This window comes from Myotis nattereri, assembly GCF_964212035.1.
Source record: "Myotis nattereri genome assembly, chromosome: 1".
NCBI classification, from domain to species: Eukaryota; Metazoa; Chordata; class Mammalia; order Chiroptera; family Vespertilionidae; genus Myotis; species Myotis nattereri.
This window is the reverse complement of record NC_138075.1, coordinates 114,361,589-114,379,840: the sequence shown is the minus strand read 5'-3', so window position 1 is coordinate 114,379,840 and position 18,252 is coordinate 114,361,589. Positions and strand designations below refer to the sequence as shown.

The 18,252-nt window shown below is 42.7% G+C and overlaps 3 protein-coding genes and 1 pseudogene across 6 annotated transcripts in view; 1 reads left to right on the top strand and 3 right to left on the bottom strand.

The window, feature by feature from the left end:
* The window catches only part of LRRC49 (leucine rich repeat containing 49), a 209,170-nt gene that overhangs the window by 83,728 nt on the left and 107,190 nt on the right, over positions 1-18,252 (top strand). The gene's annotated exons all lie outside the window — the stretch shown is intronic.
* On the bottom strand, positions 9,555-14,162 carry LOC308512966 (bridging integrator 3-like). The gene has a single exon (XM_081082708.1). It carries the CDS (start codon positions 12,844-12,846, stop codon positions 12,217-12,219), a length of 630 nt encoding a protein of 209 aa, XP_080938834.1. The 5' UTR covers positions 12,847-14,162; the 3' UTR covers positions 9,555-12,216.
* LOC308528286 (NEDD8-conjugating enzyme UBE2F-like) lies at positions 10,837-11,399 on the bottom strand (annotated as a pseudogene). Its single transcript has one exon. The product of its transcript is annotated as an NEDD8-conjugating enzyme UBE2F-like (transcript).
* On the bottom strand, positions 15,714-16,459 carry LOC308526839 (peptidyl-prolyl cis-trans isomerase A-like). Its single transcript, XM_081102077.1, has one exon. It carries the CDS (start codon positions 16,421-16,423, stop codon positions 15,929-15,931), a length of 495 nt encoding a protein of 164 aa, XP_080958203.1. The 5' UTR covers positions 16,424-16,459; the 3' UTR covers positions 15,714-15,928.

Below are 18,252 nucleotides of genomic sequence, written 5' to 3'. Positions count from 1 at the left end.
TGATGTGTTTCTATTTTTGAAATCAGTTGATATTCTAATGAAAGACCCCTTGTAGGTAACTTTCTGTCTCTCTCTGGCAGACTTTAAGATTCTTACTTTGTCGCTGATGTTTGCCAATTTAATTATATGTGTATTTGTCTAAGTCAGTGATGGTGAACCTATGACATGCGTGTCAGAGGTGACACACGAACTCATTTTTTTGTTTGAGTTTTCTTTGTTAAATGGCATTTAAATATATAAAATAAATATCAAAAATATAAATCTTTGTTTTACTATGGTTGCAAATATGAAAAAATTTTTATATGTGACACGGCACCAGAATTAAGGTAGGGTTTTTCAAAATGCTGACATGCCGAGCTCAAAAGGTTCACCATCACTGGTCTAAGTCTCTTTAGGTTCATCTTTTTGGGGACCATATGTGCCTCCTGGACTTGTGTGGATTTTTTTCTTCCCAACATCAAGGAAGTTTTCTGTCATTATTTCTTCAAACAAGATTTTTATTCCTTACCCGGCTTACTCTTCTACTGGTATCCCTATCATGCGGATGTTGTTTAGTTTTGTGTTACACCAATGCTCCCTTAGTTACTCCTCCTGCTTTTTAAATTTTTTTCCAGTTGCTTTTGTGCAGGGGAGGGTGGTGGAGGGGTTCTACCTTGTCTTCTAACTCACTAATGCCATCCTCAGCCTCTTCTAGGCTACTGTTGAAACTTTCCATTGTGTTCTTTATTATGGCTATGTCATTCTTCAATTCTACTTGATTCTTCTTCATTTCCCCTTGATTCTTACACATATTATTGAATTTGTCTTCCATCCTTTTCAGTGTCCTTATAACCATTGCTTGGAATTCTTTCTCTGACAAATTGCTTGCCTCCAGTTCGTTTATTTTCTATTCTGGTGATTCCTCCTTTTCTTTTGAATGGGGGTTGTTTCTTTGTGTCCCCATTTTTGCTGTTCCTTTGTGATTATTTCTACATATCAGATCAAACAGTTATGCCACCCATATTTTTTGCATTTGTCTTATATACTATACTAGAGTCTTGGTGTACGAATTTGTGCAAGGGTGGGGTCTGGCCAGCCTGTCCCGATTATGGCTGTTTGGGGCCAAGCTGGCTGGGGGGAGGGGACGCAGGAGGTTGCCTGGCCGGCTCTGACCCCGATCGGGGTGGTGGTAGCAGATCAGGGCTGGGCTGTCAGAGGGGAGGGGCTGTTGGACGTGGGCCGGCCTGGGGGAGGGGTGGCAGTTGGTTGGTCAGTCGACCTCATTTCCAATCGGGGTTGGGGGGCCTTTAGGGGGCTGGGCCACCTGGGGGTCATGGTCAGTTGGCTGGCCGGTCTCACCCTCAATCGGGCAGAGGCCCTTCAAGGGTGGGGCTGGCTGGGGGCAGGGGCTGCCACAGGGAGTGAGGCCCAATTTGGGGCAGGTCCAGCCGTGGGGAGGGGCCATGAGCAGATCCATCAGGAGGCAGGGGCTACAGGAGATGGGCCAGCCAGGGGGAGGGGCCATGGTCAGTTGGCCAGTCCACTTTGCTCCAAATCAGGGTTGGGGGCCTATAGGTGTTGGGGCTGGCCAGGGGGAGGGATTACAGTCAGTTGGCCGGCTGGCCCCACCCCTAGTCAAGGTGGGGGGGGCTGTTTGGGGGTGGGTATGGCTGGGCGGAGGTGCCACAAGAGGTTGCCTGACTGGCTCCACCCCCTGATCAGGTCAGGGGCTTGATTGGGGGTGGGTCCACCCGCAGTGTTGGGCCGCAGGCAGGGCCAGCCGGGGGGACGGGCTTTGGGAGATGGGCCGGAAAAGGGGAGGGGCCATGGTGGTTTGCCGGCCAGCCCAGCCTCTGATTGGGTTATCGGGGCTGACCCAGGGCTGGGCTGGCTTGAGGGCCTGGCTGCAGGCAGTTGGCCAGCCATCCCTGCCCCCGATCTGGGTGGAGGGGCTTATTGGGAGTGGGGCCAGCCAGGGGACCATGGGCAGTTGGCTGGCTGGCCCGCCCCCGATCAGGGTGGTGGGGGCCCATTAGGAGTTTAGTGTGCATCAAAGCAACTGGTCATTATGGTTGTTCTGGCATTCCAGTCACATGGCTTTTACATATCTAGAATAGATGTTTTGTGGGACCCAGTGTTGTAATCTCTCCAGTCTTCTGGGCTGGGCAATCTAGGGATGCCTCCTACTTAGGATATGTGGTGTAGTTGGGTTTTGAGAGTTATTGTTATGTTCATGAATGGAGTCCCTTTCAGGGTGTTATGTGGCTCTCTCTCTCCCACATTGACCAAACTGTACAAAATACAACTCGACAAGACACAACACAAAGGGAACAAAACACGAATGTACTCATGACACTGATTACCCCATTATAAATGACCACCAGGGAAACAAGAATTAGGGGAGAGAAAAGAAAGCAAAAATGATACTGAGAAAAGAAAAATATGGTAAGAGAGAAAAGAAAAAGAAGAAAAAGGAAGAATAAAAAATATATATACATGGGGAGAAAACACCACAGAACAAACAGATAAACCAAATAATGTATACAACAAATACCCAGAAAAGCAGTTAGGGGCAGAATCTGTAGAGGCAATGCTTATATATAGAAAGTAAGGTTATGGAGCCAAAACCGGTTTGGCTCAGTGGATAGAGTGTCGGCCTGCGGACTGAAAGGTCCCAGGTTCGATTCCGATCAAGGGCATGTACCTGGGTTGCAGGCACATCCCCAGTGGGAGATGTGCAGGAGGCAGCTGATCGATGTTTCTCTCTCATCGATGTTTCTAACTCTCTATCTCTCTCCCTTCCTCTCTGTAAAAAATCAATAAAATATATTAAAAAAAAAAGAAAAGAAAAGAAAGTAAGGTTATGGAATTGAATGAATATGTGGGGGACCTCGGTTCAGTATAGAGGAGGTAGAAAGAGGATGAGTGGATAAGAAAAAAGAAAGAGAAAGAAAAAAATTTTAAATAAAAAATAAAAGATAAGATAAAGTAATCATTAAAATAGTAAAAGTAGAATGAAGAAAAAATAATGCAAAAAAAGCAACCAAAAAACCCCAAAGAAAATTAAAAAATATTTTTTTTAGATAAAAAAGTAAAAAAAATTAAAAATTGAAGTAGTGTTGATTTCAGCCAAGTTTTAATGCCCCATGGGGGCTGGTTTAAGATCCCACTCTTCTGTTTTATCTGCCACTTCTCAGTTTCCTGTTGGTAGTCAACACCATTTTGAAGTTCCAAGCGATCCACTGCTCCTCTGTTTGTGTCTGTCTCCACCATTTTGACTGCCAGTAGGCAGGACCAATCTGCCCACTAAGCCTGTCTGCCCACTGTCAATCTTAATCTATCATGTGGCTGTTTCTGACAGGACTATAGTTAGGTAGATTGCTGAATAGCTTTTTGGGACTGAATGGTATCTCTTCAACCCAGTCCCTGAGGGCTCTTGTGGGCTATTCAGATTTTTTGTGTCCTTTGTACCACTCAGGGTGTAGTCTGGGTGTGGATGTACTGGTTGCCTGGAGGCTGTTGGTAGGGGCTAGCTCTTCAAGAGAAAATGTCTGCTTTGGTCCGGAGTGTCAGGAATATCCCAGTGCCAGACTCCCTGTTACCTCTCCCTGACTGCTCTTCTCCACAGCCTTTCCCCAAACTCCACAAGTTTGCACCTCCACCTGCACCTCAGCCACGGGTGAGTGTTTGTATTTGAAAGGTCCTGTGAACTGGGTTTAGTGAATAAAAGCAAAGGCCAAAAAGGGGAAGTAACTGTGCTACTGTGAGTTTCTCTCCCCCTAGTACTTTGAGGTTTGTGTAGTTCTTCAGGCCACCCTCTCTGGGCTCAGGCTGTGTACTTAGATCTAGAATCCCCTGCCACCAGCAGGCCTGTGGACTTCTGTTTCACAGTCAGATTTTATAGCTGTCCCCAAGGGATGCAGACTTGGTGCTGTGCGGCTTCCTTCTGACCCTCTGGGCTCGGAGGTCTCGCAACTCTCTCCAGCCCAGATTTCTGATCCTACCATTCTCTAGGCATCCTCTGCCCTTCCCAGTTGCGAATTGTCTCACCAGCTGTGTCCACTTTGCCAATCCTGGGTGGATGTAATTTGATTTAGATGCTCCTTTAATCTGCTCTGGGGTAAGGCTCGGAGACGTCTGCCTATTTGGCTGCCATTTTGTGTCTCCTGTATTAACATTTTTTAAAGCATTGCTGTATCAAAGGCACTTTTGGGTTTTCCTAATGTGAAGGTTCTAGAAGTTGCAGGGCAATTTTTGGTTCATATTACTAAGGGACATTTTGAGTCTTAAAATTTACTCTTGAGTACATGTTATTTTTAACTAGAGGCCGGTGCACAAAAATTTGTGCACTCGGGGGCGGGGGGAGTCCTTAACCCGGCCTGTGCCCCCTTGCAGTCTGGGACCCCTCAGGGGATAACCACCTGCTGGCTTAGGCCTGCTCCCTGGGGGATTGGGCCTAAGCTGGCAGTCAGACATCCCTCTGGCAGCCTGTGAGCCCTGGGGGGATGCCCACTTGCCAGTGGGGAGCAGGCCTAAGCTGCAGTCGGACATCCTTAGTGCTGCTGAGGACGCAGGAGAGGCTCCCACCTCCACTGCCGTAGTGGCAGCCATCAGCCTGGCTTGTGGCTGAACAGAGCTCCCCCTGTGGGAGCGCACTGACCACCAGGGGGCAGCTCCTGCATTGAGCATCTGCCCCCTGGTGGTCAGTGTGTGTCCTAGTGACCAGCCATTTCCAGTCATTCTGCTGTTAGGGTCTATTTGCATATTACCCTTTTATTATATAGGATAGAGGCCTGGTGCATGGGTGGGGGCTGGCTGGTTTGCCCTGAATTGTGTCCCAGATCAGGGTGGCGGTCCTGTTGGGGTGCCTGGCCAGCCTGGGTGAGGGGCTGAGGGCCATTTTCAGACTGGCCACACCTTCTTCAGGGTGGGGGTTCCTGCTGGAGTGCCTGGCCAGCCTGGGTGAGGGACTGAAGGCCGTTTTCAGGCTGGCGACACCCTCTTCAGGGTTGGGGTCCCCGCTGGGGTGTCTGGCCAGCCTGGGTGAGAAGTGATGGCTGTTTGCAGGTTGGCCATGGCCCCCAGTCACCCAAGCTCCCAGTGGAGGCTGGCTGGAAGCAGGTATCTGGGGTTTATTTATCTTCTATAATTTAAACTTTGTTGCCTTCAGCGGAGGCCAGAGCCGGCCAGGGCAGGTGGGAGGCTTGGCTTCCTCCATCGCCGGGGCAACCAAGCCTCCTGCTTGCTCCAGCTCCGTGGCTGCTGCCCGCCATCTTCGTTGGGTTAATTTGCATATAGTCACTCTGATTGGCTGGTGGGCGTGGCTTGGGGTGTAATGAAGGTATGGTCAATTTGCATATTTCTCTTTTATTAGATTAAATCATTTTTAAATTTTTTCAATTATAGTGACTCAGCCTCCCCAGTCATCTGAACTAGGCACTCCAGGTGCACCCCTGTGCGAGCTGTGTGCACTGACTTATTGTAGTTGAGCCTTGATTGATGTTGGTGTCACTGGAAGGGATTGACCCCTAGGCCACTACTTCTAGGAATATATCTCAAGAAAACAGAAACACCAATCAGAAAGGATATATGCACCCCTGTGTTCATAACAGCACAATTTACAATAGCTAAGATTTGGAAATAACCTAAGTGCCCATCAGCAGATGAGTGGATTAAAAAACTGTGGTACATCTACACAATGGAATACTATGTTGCTGTAATAAAAAAGAAGGAATTATTACCATTTTCAATAGCATAGATGGAACTGGAGAGCATTATGCTAAGCAAAATAAGCCAGTCAGAGAAAGATAAATATCACATGATCTCACTCATTTGTGGAATATAATGAACAGCATAAACTGTTGAACTAAAACAGAACCAGAGACATAGAAGCATCAAATAGACTGTCCAACCTATGAGGGAAGGCAGGGAAGGGGTAAGAGATCAACCAAAGGACTTGTATGCATGAATATGAGCAAAACCAATGGACACAGACAGTAGAGGGGTGAGGGCATGTGCTGGGGGGAAGGAGTCTCATGTAATACTTTAAACAATAAAGAATTTAAATTAAAAAAATAATCATACATATAGTTTTGCCCAGGCTTCCCCCATCTTAGAAATAAATTATGAGAAAAATAAATAAAGTTAATTAGGCATTAAAAAATAAAATAAATTGACAATATCAATTGTAGATGCCATGTTAGAGACCATAGTGTTTAATTTAGGAAGCACTGAATAAATCTCTAAACCAGATTAATAATATTTTTCTGAAGTTCCTTTAATCTCATCTTTGGGATTTGTTTTTTTGTACTTCAGGGGTATTGCCTTGTGATTCTTCATAATGAGCCCCTGGAGGGATCGTGAAAGTGATGCCAATGTTTCATAGCTGCATGAGGTCAAGATGTAGGGCTGGCTCGGGATATTCAGAGGGTGGTAGTGCGTAACTGATCCTCCTCCTTCACATTCTTTACCACTTCATAAAAGTATTTCTCTATCTCTTTCATGTAAAGAATTTAAAATTTCTTTCCAGTTGGCTGTTGAAGAACATAGCATTAAAATAGCAATAAGACATCATGGGGAGTGATAAATACACAAACTCTGTTTTCTATGATTGTGTAATCTAATGACAAAGAACACATAAAGGGAGTGACAGAAACATAGAACAAGCCCACCGGCAGCTTGTGGAAAAGCCCCCAGCCCCCAGAAACACAGTCTGTCAGCTTAGCCACCCTGATATAAGAGCACTTCCTCCTGCTAACGCTGACAGAAAGTTTCTGACGAGCCTTCATGTTCAAAACTGACCCGGGACCAGCAACATCAGCATCACTGGGGAGCTTACTAGAAATCCAGAATCTCAAGCCTGCCCTTTCCCTTCTGGATCAGAGCCATCACTTCTAAAAGGTCCCGGTGATGCAAGTGCCCATCACAGGCTGGGCAGCACTGCTGCAGAGGATTCTGGCTCCACTTATTGGGCCAAGTACCCAGTGGGAACTAATCCTCTGGCCAGGGCATACAGGGCACACTGACTGCTCAAGCCTGGTACCTTTGTTTCCTGTACCCTAGTAAAATGGGGGTGGGATACGTTTGCGGATTGGGTTTGCTGCAGAAAAGAAGTGTTCTGTTACCAGGGAAGGGAAGCTGAGCAGGAACATAGTGATAGATAGCCAATAAACTTATTTCTTCTTTCATATCTTAGCTCACATTAATGTTACGGCTGGCTGTTGTTCACTAGCCTTTTCAACTTGGATCATTTCATCCCATTTCCTGATGTGTGTGGGCACGCGTGCGTGCACATGTGTTCTACTTCCAATCTCCCTCACCTCACAATGCCATCTGTCTGCTTGACCTAGATATCAGAGATTCGTGCTTCTTCCAGAGCATGGCTCTTCTGTTGCTTCTCAGAGTTATAGTTTTCAAATACATATGAATACAGTAAGGATAAACACATACATACTTGTGCCTAAGTCTGTCTTCACTGCCTTGCACTATTGGTAGAGCAGCTATGCCTCACTCAAAGCTTTTCGTTTTATCACAAAGGCATTAATCAAGCTGTGAACTATTTAAAATGCATCTGCATTTGCTAGAGGAAGTCATAATACTTTTAGCCCTCAGGAATTATAACTCCTAGTGACTACTTGACAGAGTTTTATACACTAAGAGAGGGTTATAATCCTTTACTGTTATTTATTTTGATACTAAAATTTTCCAGGATTTGTCAAACTGGCTCATCTCAATCTTTTGATAATGGCCTTCCTCATCATTCTTTGAGCACGTCCTCATTTTCTGGCACAAGGTATTCCAGGATCCTCTTTTACAGGAGTTATGATTCTTTTTAGTGGAAAATGGTATTTAGAAACTAGAATTCGAATGCTAGGGAGGCTGGGGTATCATTGCTTCTAAGCCTACTCAATGGATGAAATTAGGAAATGAGTGTGTTTGTGTGTGTGTGTGCATTATACATCTTTATTTGTCTTTCTGTATATATAACAAAAACTGTGGCTTCATACTGACACCTTCATGAATTCAACCATGAAGCAAACAATACAACCAGCACCCCAGGGCTTTATTTTAGCCATCCAACACGTTCCATTTTGATATTTATAATTTCCCTGACATTGACTCCCCATTATATGTAATATATTTACTTATTTACTTAAACCCTGAATATATAGAAAAATAGTTTCAGAATTGCTGACTCCTAATTCTGTGGGAAGAAAAAAAACTACTAGCAAGGGATAAATATTTATTTACACTGTGTTTTGTCCTTAGCCTAAAAGCATATAATCAAAGAAGTGTGTTCAAAGTTGCTTAGGTTAGTTCTCCCCTGATTTCAGTGTGATTATGTTATTCATTTGAACAGGAAGAGCTGTTTTTCTGTTTGTATTCCTTTCCCCATCCCCCTTACTACTATTTGATGTATTTATTTTTCAATCCGTATAGTAATTACATGGTTCTAAAACTCAGAATGACACAAAAGGGTATTACTCAGAGATCTATCACTTTCCCATTCCTTCTATCCCATTTCCAACTCCACTCCTTTTCGTTTTGTTTTCACCCCTCCCTATACATAACCAATCTCATTAGTTTCTGGTTTATTCTTCTTGTATTTTTTGTTGTTGTCCTGTTTTTTCGCCCAAATCAGAAGATAATATATGTACTAGAGAGGAATTCACACATGTTTTTGTGTGGTTTCAATTTTTATGTTAGACCCCTGATCCACTTGGAGGACACTTTTGGTGCATAGAATAGATAGCATTTAGGTCAAAGTGTAAAATGTTCTTAATGTGGTGTGAATTTTGTTTCCTAATATTTTATTTAAAACTTTGGCAATAATACCTATATGTGACTTTCATCTGTCATTTTCTCTTTTTTAAAAATACTTTTTAAAATGTGGTTTAGGTGTCAATGTTATGCTTGCTTCATAAAAAGATTAATATCTTTTCCTTAATTTTCAATGCTCTGAAATAGTTTATAAAGCATTACTATTCTGGTCTTTGAAGATTTCATAGACTATCCCTGTGAACCCCTGTGTTCATGTGTGTGTGTGTGTGTGTGTGTGTGCGTGTGTGTGTGTATGTGTTCAGAGAACCTAGATTTGTATATCCATGATTCTTTGCAAACCGAGCTGTCTCTGTTTTAACTACTTAACTCTGCTTATGTAGCACACAAGCAGACAAAATGAATATATAAAGGAATGAGATGGGTTGTGTTCCAATAAAACTTTATTTTTGGACATTGAAATTTAGATTTTATATAATTTTTATGTGCCATGATATGTTATTCTTCCTTTGAGTTTTTACCACCATTTAAAAACATAGGGACTATTATTAGCTCATGGGCCTTACAAAACAGGTAATAGACCACATTTGGCCCATGGACTATAGTTTGCCAACTGCTGGTCTTCCTGAAACACTTTATTTCAGGCATCTTTCTTCTATACAGCATAGAATTGGCTCTTGCTTTGTTAGCCAAATTCAATTTTTTTTTATTTTAATAGGGAAGTTAAGCACATTTATATTTACTCATATGACTGAAGTCTTCAACTTTGTCATAAAACCTTATAATTCTAATGTGCAATTTATTTGTAATTGCTATGTTTTTATATGTGTTTTCTTTGTTTTTTAAAATTTCTTTTGGTATTTGTGAAGTTTTGTATTTTTATTCTATTGGTTACTTTTTCTTTTTTAGAAAGTTTATTAAATTCTATTGGGGTGACATTGGTCAACATGAACATATAGGTTTCATGTGTATATTTCTAAGTTACAAAATCTGTATATAGCACCATGTGCCCACCACCCAAAGTCAGATCATTTATTGTCACAGCATATTAGGACTTCCTTTCCCCCCGAAACCCCTTTCCCTCTGGCAGCCAGCACATTGCTGTTTGTGTTCGTAAGTTTCAGCTTTATATCCCACATATGAGTGAAATCATATGGTTCTTAGCTTTTTCTAACTTATTTCACTTAGCATAATATTTTCAGGGCCCATCCATGTGGTTGCAAATGGTGCTATTTCACCTTTTCTTATGGCTGAGTAGTATTCCATTGTGTATGTGTACCACATCTTCTTTATCCAGTCCTCTATCTCAGGACACTTTGCTTGTTTCCATGTCTTGGCTACCATGAATAGTGCTGCAATGAACATAGGGGTGCATATATCTTTGTGAATAAGTGATTTCAAGTTTTTTGGGTATATACCCAGGAGTGGAGTTGCTGGGTCATATGGTAGTTCTATTCTTTTCTTTTTTCTTTTTCTTTCTTTCTTTCTTTTTTTTTTTTTTTGCATTTGGACAGAATGAATGTCTTTCATATTTTCTTTGTATTTCTCTTCAATAATTGCTTGACCCAACATTTTTCTGTCTGCTGTATACTATGAAGGTACAAACTAAAGGAGAATAGAAAAAAAAAATAAAGCATTAAATTGTACAAATTACAAATTCGTTCCAAAATATACTTAAAGTAAATAAAATACACATTTCAGTAAGAGATCTACAGTCAATGACTGCATTCTGGGAAGCCTCAGACCCTGAGGCAGGGCTGACATTTGTGGGAGGAGATAAGAGACTGGCATGCAGTCACAGTTTTCAGTGGGCTTGGTACCGCCCACCTGCCAGCTCCTGGCAGGTCATTGGCATTGCTGCGCAGGGAAGTTATTTGGGGGAAGGTAATAAGCAAGCTCCGATTCTGAGTTCATTACAACTTCTCAAGCATTTCCTCCGCCTACACAGTACAGGTTCACAAAGTAAACATGTTAAGGTAAGCAGTCAACTCGTTAGAGCACAAACACATTTTCTTGCTGTAATTATGTGGAACTCTGTCTACAATGGGCAACCGTAAAGAGGTTCCTCCACAGGACATGTCACAGGACCCAGCAGATCCAGTGGGTCTGCGGGACGCGAGGACTGGGATGGAGGCCCTTCGAGAGCTGGAGAGGACCCTTAGCAAAGTCCACACTGCAGGCACCCCTCGCATCATATGGCGTACCCTTAATGTAGTCTTCCACTTTGTTCCGGAAGTGCTCCTTGTCCCTCAGGTGATGCTCTGCAGCCTCAATATTCATTGGGTCATTGAAGTTCAGAAGATTAGTAAACAACAGTTTAATCCCTAAACAACATCCTTTAGTGGCCTGGTGGGAGCCCCATCCATCTAATATTCTCTCAGTAAACTCAGACATATCTCGCCTGTCTCTGTGATGTTGGGGTGCCAGATCCTGGTCAAGCATCTCACTTTGGGCAGCACCGCATTGTAAGCACCAGGAACTTCCATTTCAAGCTGAAATTTTCCACCCTGGTAGTAACCCTCCTCTTTAACCAGCAGCCTGTCTCTCATAGACACTCTCCGTGTGGAGCCAGAGGCTGTGGCTGGCATCCGGGACCCTTTGAGACCATCATCCCGCTTCAGTTTGCTCACCAGCTTCAGCATCACTGCTACCTTTTCCCTGGGCACCTCGAGACCAGTGAGGCAGGCCCTGCGCCCAACACCATTCCCACCAGCCCTTGGCTACGCAGCTCCTCACAGCTGCACCAGCTCTAGGGCGGCGGACGGGAAGTGGCGGGGAGGAGACGCCAATGGAAGCTCTACTCTTAATTTTTTTTTTTTTATTGAAAACTTTACTGGGAAAAAAATTCCAAATATTCAGGTGAGATACAAACCCACTGTTGTTGCTTTGAGGCCTGTGGATTGGACATTTACATGAGTTGAATCCATTTCCTAGAAAATCTACAAGATAAGATCTTCCCTGCACTTGACCAGAAGGATAAAGCCAGCCTTTGTCGCGCTGGGAGCCTAGAGTGAGGGACCTGTCGAGGCTGGGGGCCCACAGTATCATGCTCAGGATGGTGTGTGGCCCTCTCCCAGAAAAGGAGAGAAGTGGGAGGGCAGCAAGGAGGGTGGGTGCCCAGGACGGTCTTTGGAGGTAGATGTGATCCCAGCCATGCACACAAGGCGGAGCCCGAAGGTGAGCTGACGGAACCCATGTCCTCTGCAGGCGGGGAGCCTGCTCTGGCCGTGGACCAGGAGGCACTTTGGACGGTTCTTCTGGAAATAAGAAAGCCTCTCAGGTTTTTATAGGCTGCTTACCTGTCTGCAGGCTCCTACTATGGGTGGGGAGACAGCAGCTTGCTTGGGGCTCCAGGTACCAGGCTCATTCCAAAGGGCTGGTGAGGGAGGGTAGGGGCCTTCCCCCAGGGATGGCCTTTCGCTGGCTGATGCCTGAGCCTAAGCTTGAAAAGGGCAGAGACTAGAGAAGCCGACTTGTGTTCCAGGGGTGTTCCGAGAGGCGGGGCTCAGTCATCAGCCACAATAGGGCTCTGAGCTTGCTCAGTTTAGCTTCATTCTCCTGCTCCCACTGCTCATCAGGGTGGCCAGGCTGGTCAAGCTGTTGGGTCAGGTCTCCAAAGATCTTATGCGTTTCAGAGTAGTAGACAACCTGCGCTCGGATCAGGGATTCAGAGCTGGGCTGGAAGTAGTCGAGTCGGCAGTTGGAGAACCGCCGCATCTCATCCAGGAGCTGCTTGTTCTTGGCCTCAAAGTCGTCCCGCATGGGCCGGAGCTCTTCTTGGGCCTGGTGGAGTTTGGCCAACACTAGCCCTGTCTTCTCCTTTTCCTCGTACTTCTCCACCTTGGTCTGCAGCCTCCTGTAGTCCTGCAGGGCCTGCTCCCACCATTTCACCACCATGTTGAGGCTCGGGAAGACACTGCCGAACTTTTTCAAGGGCTTTTGAATCTGGTTCACCTTTTCCTGGTTGAAGGCGTCCATCTGTTTCATGGCCGTGTCCAGGGCTGTCACTATGTTCAGAGAGTCCTGGTCTTGTTCGCAGAGGGGATTAGAGAGCAAGTCCGAGGATATCTTCACAGCAGATTTGGACATGGCCAGGTCAGCATCGGTGCTCTTCTTCAAGTCCTTTTGCAGCTTCCTGGTCTGTTCTTCCAGCTGCTGCAGTTTTTCATACTCCCTCTTAAAGTCTCGCTCCACTTTTTTGGGACAGTCTGTTTCTTGGGTTGCCCAATCTTGAAAGGAATCCAGCTCATGGTCCCGAACCTGGCCCAACCGCCCGGGCCCACTGCCACCACTTGGTCCTCGGGCTCTATTCTTAATTTTTGAGGAATCGCCAGACTGCCTTGCATAGCGGTTGTCCTAGTCTACACTCCCACCAGCAGTGGATGTGGGTTCCCTTTTTTCCACAACCTCTCCAACACTTGCTATGGTTTGTCTTGCTGATAATGGCCACTCTAAGAGGTGTAAGGTGATATCTCATTGTAGTTTTGATTTGCATTTCCCCAATTGCCAGTGAGGTTAAACATTTTTTTCATTTATCTATTGGCTGTTTTTATGTCTTCTTGGGAGAGGTGTATTTTCAGGTCCTCCGCCCACATTTTGATTGGGTTGTTTGTTTGGTGTTGAGTTTTATGAGTTCTTTGTATATTCTTGAAATTAAACCTTTGCCGGAGCTACTGTTTGCAAATATCATCTCCCATCTGGTAGGCTGCCTGTTTGTTTTGTTTCCATTTCTTTTGCTGTGCAGAAGCTCTCCAGTCTGATATAGTCCCATTCGTTTATTTTTGCCTTTACCTCCCTTGCCTTTGGGGCCAAGTCCATAAAATGTTCTCTACAGCCCAGGTCCATAAGTTTGGTACCTATACTTTCTCCCATGTAACTTATAGTTTCCGGTCTTACATTTAGGTCTTTGATCCATTTTGAATTAATTTTTGTTCATGGGGACACACCGTAATCCAATTTCATTCGTTTGCATGTGATTTTCCAGTTTTCCCAGCACCATTTATTGAGGAGACTATCTTTAATCCAATGTGTATTTCTGGCTCCTTTATTGAAAATCATCTGTCCATATACATGTGGTTTTATAGCTGGGCTCTCTATTCTGTTCCACGGATCTGTGTGTCTGTTTTTCTGCCAATACTATGCTGTTTTATTATCATGCTCTGTAGTATAATTTGAAGTCAAGTAGTGTGATACCTCCAGCTTCGTTCTTTTTGTTCTTACAAGATTGCTTTGGCTATTCGGGGTCTACAGCCAAGTTGCAGGATACAGAATCAATGTGCAAAAATCCATTGCCCTCCTGTATACCAACAACAAAACTTCAGAAAAATAAATGGAAAAAAACAATTTAGTTGCAATAGTAACCAAAAGAATAAAATACCCTGGAATAAACTTAACGAAGAATATGAAAGACCTATATATTGAAAATTACAAAGCATTACTAAAAGAGATTGAAAATGATACATCAAAATGGAAAAAATATCCCATGTTCATGGATTGGAAGAATCAACATAGTTAAAATGGCCATGTTACCCAAAGCAATATGCAGATTTAATGCAATCCCCATCAAAATCCTAATGTCATTTTTTAAAGAAATAGAATGAGAAATCATCAGATTTATATGGTTACTTTTTACATAATATCATCTAAGTGCCTAAGTTCCCTGTTTTCTTTTTTCAATTGAGTAAATTGTAATATTGTCTTAAGTTTAAGGTATACAATGTTTTGATTTGATGCACTTATATATTGCAAAATGATTACCACTATAACATTAGCTATATTACCTGACATAATTATCATTTTTTTGTGTGTGTGCTGAAGAACAATTAAAACCTAGTCTCTTTGCACTTTGAAGTTTATATGTTGACTATGGTCACTATGCTGGGCATCAGGTCCCCAGTAGTCCCCTGTTTTCTTATTTTCTCCTTTACTATCATGCTGCTTATAATAGTATATTTAAAACTCTATGTATTTTTTTTTTTTTTTGCTGTATGATTTCCACTTTCCTGCCCATAAAATATATTATATATAATATATAGCATGTTGTTCTTCCACTTGGGTTCCTGCCTTTTAGTCTTGCATCTATGATTAATTATTGAAAGCTCATCATTAGTCATTTTGCTCAGGTTTCCTCCATTATCTCATAGTGGATGGAGCTCATCCAGTATATTGCTCAAGAAGCTACCTTGCTTGTTTAAAAGTTTTTCTATATCTTGATACTTAAAGAACAGCTTGTCTAAATAGAAAATTGTAAGTTCAATCATTCTTTCTGAGTTGTTTTTTAATATGGCTCCATTGTTACTTTGCATTATAAGTTGTGTTTAGGGTATTTGATGCCAGTATGAATTTCAGTTTTGATCCTTGTACTTGAAGGGGTTTTTTGTTTTGTTTTGTTTTGATTTTTTTATTTCTTTTTAAAATTTAATCGTTTTATTAGGATATGTTTTCAAAGTGATTTTCTGGTTAAGTTTCTTAGTTATCTCTTAGACCTTTTCAATATGTACATTTTAGTACTAGTATTTTCTTACTTCCAGAAGTTTTCTTGGGATGTAGTTTTAAGTATTCTATTCAATTGTTTTATCTTTATCTTGAGAACCTCTTGTTTTCCCTACTGTTTTCTTTCTTTGGCCTTCTTTTACTTCAGCCACATACTTTTGATCCATTTTGTTTCTGTGCCTCATTTTCACTCTCTTTGTTGCTTCTCTGGCTTGCTTAAATGTTTCTAGTAAAATTTTATTTGGATCTGTTCTCCCATGGGACTTTGTGATTTAATCTTTGAATCTGGGATGGTTTTGACGTTTTCTTTCACACATTTTCTATGTTGAATCTACTCTTTTTAAAATTTCTCCCTGTTTATTGTCCATTCCTGCCTTTAATTTTTGAATTTCTGACCTCGAAATGCTTTTCATACCTCCAAATGCTTACTTGAGGTTATTTAATTTAGTGTGGAATGTTTTTTTTTTTGACAGACAACTGTTTAGTTTTTATTTCATAATCATAAACTTAACTCTGTAATCCAGCTAGACTGGGAAAGGGGAGGGAAATTATGGAACCCAATAAACTGGCAAGAGCACAAAGATTATGGAACATTCCAAGCAAATTGGGATGAAGGGGTGCTCTCCTGAGCTACAGAAGGAATGGTCTGGTGGTTAAGATAAAACACAAGTCAAATTTATTAGAGTTGCCCACAGTCAGCAATGGTGATCTTCTTGCTGGTCTTGCCATTCTTGGACCCATAGCTCTCCATGGCTGTCACAATATCCATGCCTTCCTTCACCTGGCCAAAGACCACATGCTTGCCATCCAACCACTCAGTCTTGGCCGTGCAGATGAAAAACTGGGAGCCGTTTGTGTTCGGTCCAGCATTTGCCATGGACAAGATGCCAGGACCTGTATGTTTCAGGACAAAGTTCTCATCCTCAAATTTCTCCCCATAGATGGACTTGCCGCCTGTGCCATTGTGGCGTGTGAAGTCACCACCCTGGCACATAAATCCCGGAATAATTCTGTGAAAGCAGGAACCTTTATAACCAAATCCCTTCTCCCCGGTGGTCAGAGCACGGAAGTTTTCTGCCGTCTTTGGAACCTTGTCTGCAAACAGCTCGAAGGAGACGCGGCCCAGGGGCTCGCCGTCGGCGGCGATGTCGAAGTACACGGTGGGGTTCACCATGGCTAGTCTCGGACGGCTTCGGGGCGGCAGCGTCTGCAAAGCCTAGTGTGGAATGTTTTGTTACACTTTTCTTCTTCATGCGTTATTTTGAGGGGGGAATTTTTATGAACTTGAGTAGGTTTGATGTTCTAACCTTAAAATACTTAGTATAAATTAAGTCTGTTTTTACCATTTTATTTTGTTCATTTGGGTGGTTTACAAGAATCTTAGGTCAGGGGTGCCTTCTTCTGTCAGTGTAGCATAGTATTGTATGTATGTGTGTGTGTGCACAAATGTGTGTATGTGTGGAGAAAGGGCTGTCTATCTTTTTATTAATTAATTAATTTATTTATTATCTACACTAATAAAAGAGAAACATGCAAATTGGTGTCACTCCGCTACGCCCACCAACCAATCAGGATGAGTATGCAAATTAACCCAACAAAAATGGTGGTTAATTTGCATATGCAGGCACGGAGCAAAGACTGAAGGCTCTGCCTGAGCGAAGACTGAAGATGACTGAAGACTGAAGACGACTGAAGACTGAAGATGACTGAAGACTGAAGAGGCTTGCCTTCTCTGCTGCGGTTGGAGTGGAGAAGCCTCGAGGCTTGGCTTCTCTGCTATGGCCGGAGTGAAGACCTGGGTCCCAGGTGCCAGAGGAAAACCGGTGCCGGCAGCTAGGGGAAGGAAGGCCTATTGCACAAATCTCTTTGTGCAACGGGTCTCCAGTTAAATATAATTTAATTTTTTCTGTCACCATTTATCCCCCCGATAAACTCATCCACCTCCTCCCACTCCTCCTCTGCTCCCCCTCCTCCCTATAATCACCACATTGTTGTTCATATCCATGAGTTCTTAACATTTTTTTTTTCCTTTTTGCTCAGTGCCTCCACATCCCCAGCACTCCCTTGGATGATTAGTGATTTTGAGCTTTTTTTCATGTCTCTTGGCCTGTATGTCCACTTTGGAGAAGTGTCTATTTAGGTCCTTTAGGCTATTTTGAGTACAGCGGCTTTGTAGTATAACTTGATATCTGGCATTGTGATTCCTCCAACTTTGTTCTTCTTTCTCAAGATTGCTGTGGCTATTCAGGGATTTTTTTTTTTTTATTCCATATAAATTTTTGAAGTGTTTGTTCTAGGTCTGTGAAATATGCTGTTGGTATTTTAATAGGGATTGCATTGAATCTATAGATTGCTTTGGGTAGTATAGACATTAAAATGTCTATGACTACCAATCCATGAATACGGTATATTATTCCATTTGTTTATTCTTCCTCTGTCTCTTTTTTCAACATCCTATAGTTTTCAGAGTACAGGTCTTTTACCTCCTTGGTTAAGTTTATTCCTAAGTATCTTAATTTTTTTGTCACAAGGGAAATGGGATTGTTTTTTTTGTTTTTTGTTTTTTTTTAGTTTCTCTTTCTGAGAGTTCACTATTGGTGTATAAAAATGCTATGGATTTTTGGTTGTTAATTTTGTATCCTGTTATGTTTCTGAATTCATTTATTAAATCAAGTAGTTTTTTGAAGTAATCTTTAGGATTTTCTATGTATAGTATCTTGTCATCTGCAAATAATGAAAGTTTTACTTCCTCCTTTCCATTTTGGATGCCTTTTATTTCTTCTTCTTGTCTGATCACTATGGCCAGGACTTCCAGAACTATGTTGGTGAAAGAGAGCATTCCTGTCTTGTTCTGTTTTTAGGGGACATGGTTTTAGTTTTTGCCAGTTGAGCATGATGTTGGCTGTAGGTTTGTCATATATGTCCTTTATTAGGTTGAGGTATGTTCCTTCTATTTCCACTTTGCTGACAGTTTTTATCAAAAAAGAGTGTTGAAAAACAAAA

Bases quoted from the DNA above. Each gene is read 5' to 3' on its own strand.
- LOC308512966 (XM_081082708.1), bottom strand. From the start codon at position 12,846: ATGTCCAAATCTGCTGTGAAGATATCCTCGGACTTGCTCTCTAATCCC.
- LOC308526839 (XM_081102077.1), bottom strand. From the start codon at position 16,423: ATGGTGAACCCCACCGTGTACTTCGACATCGCCGCCGACGGCGAGCCC.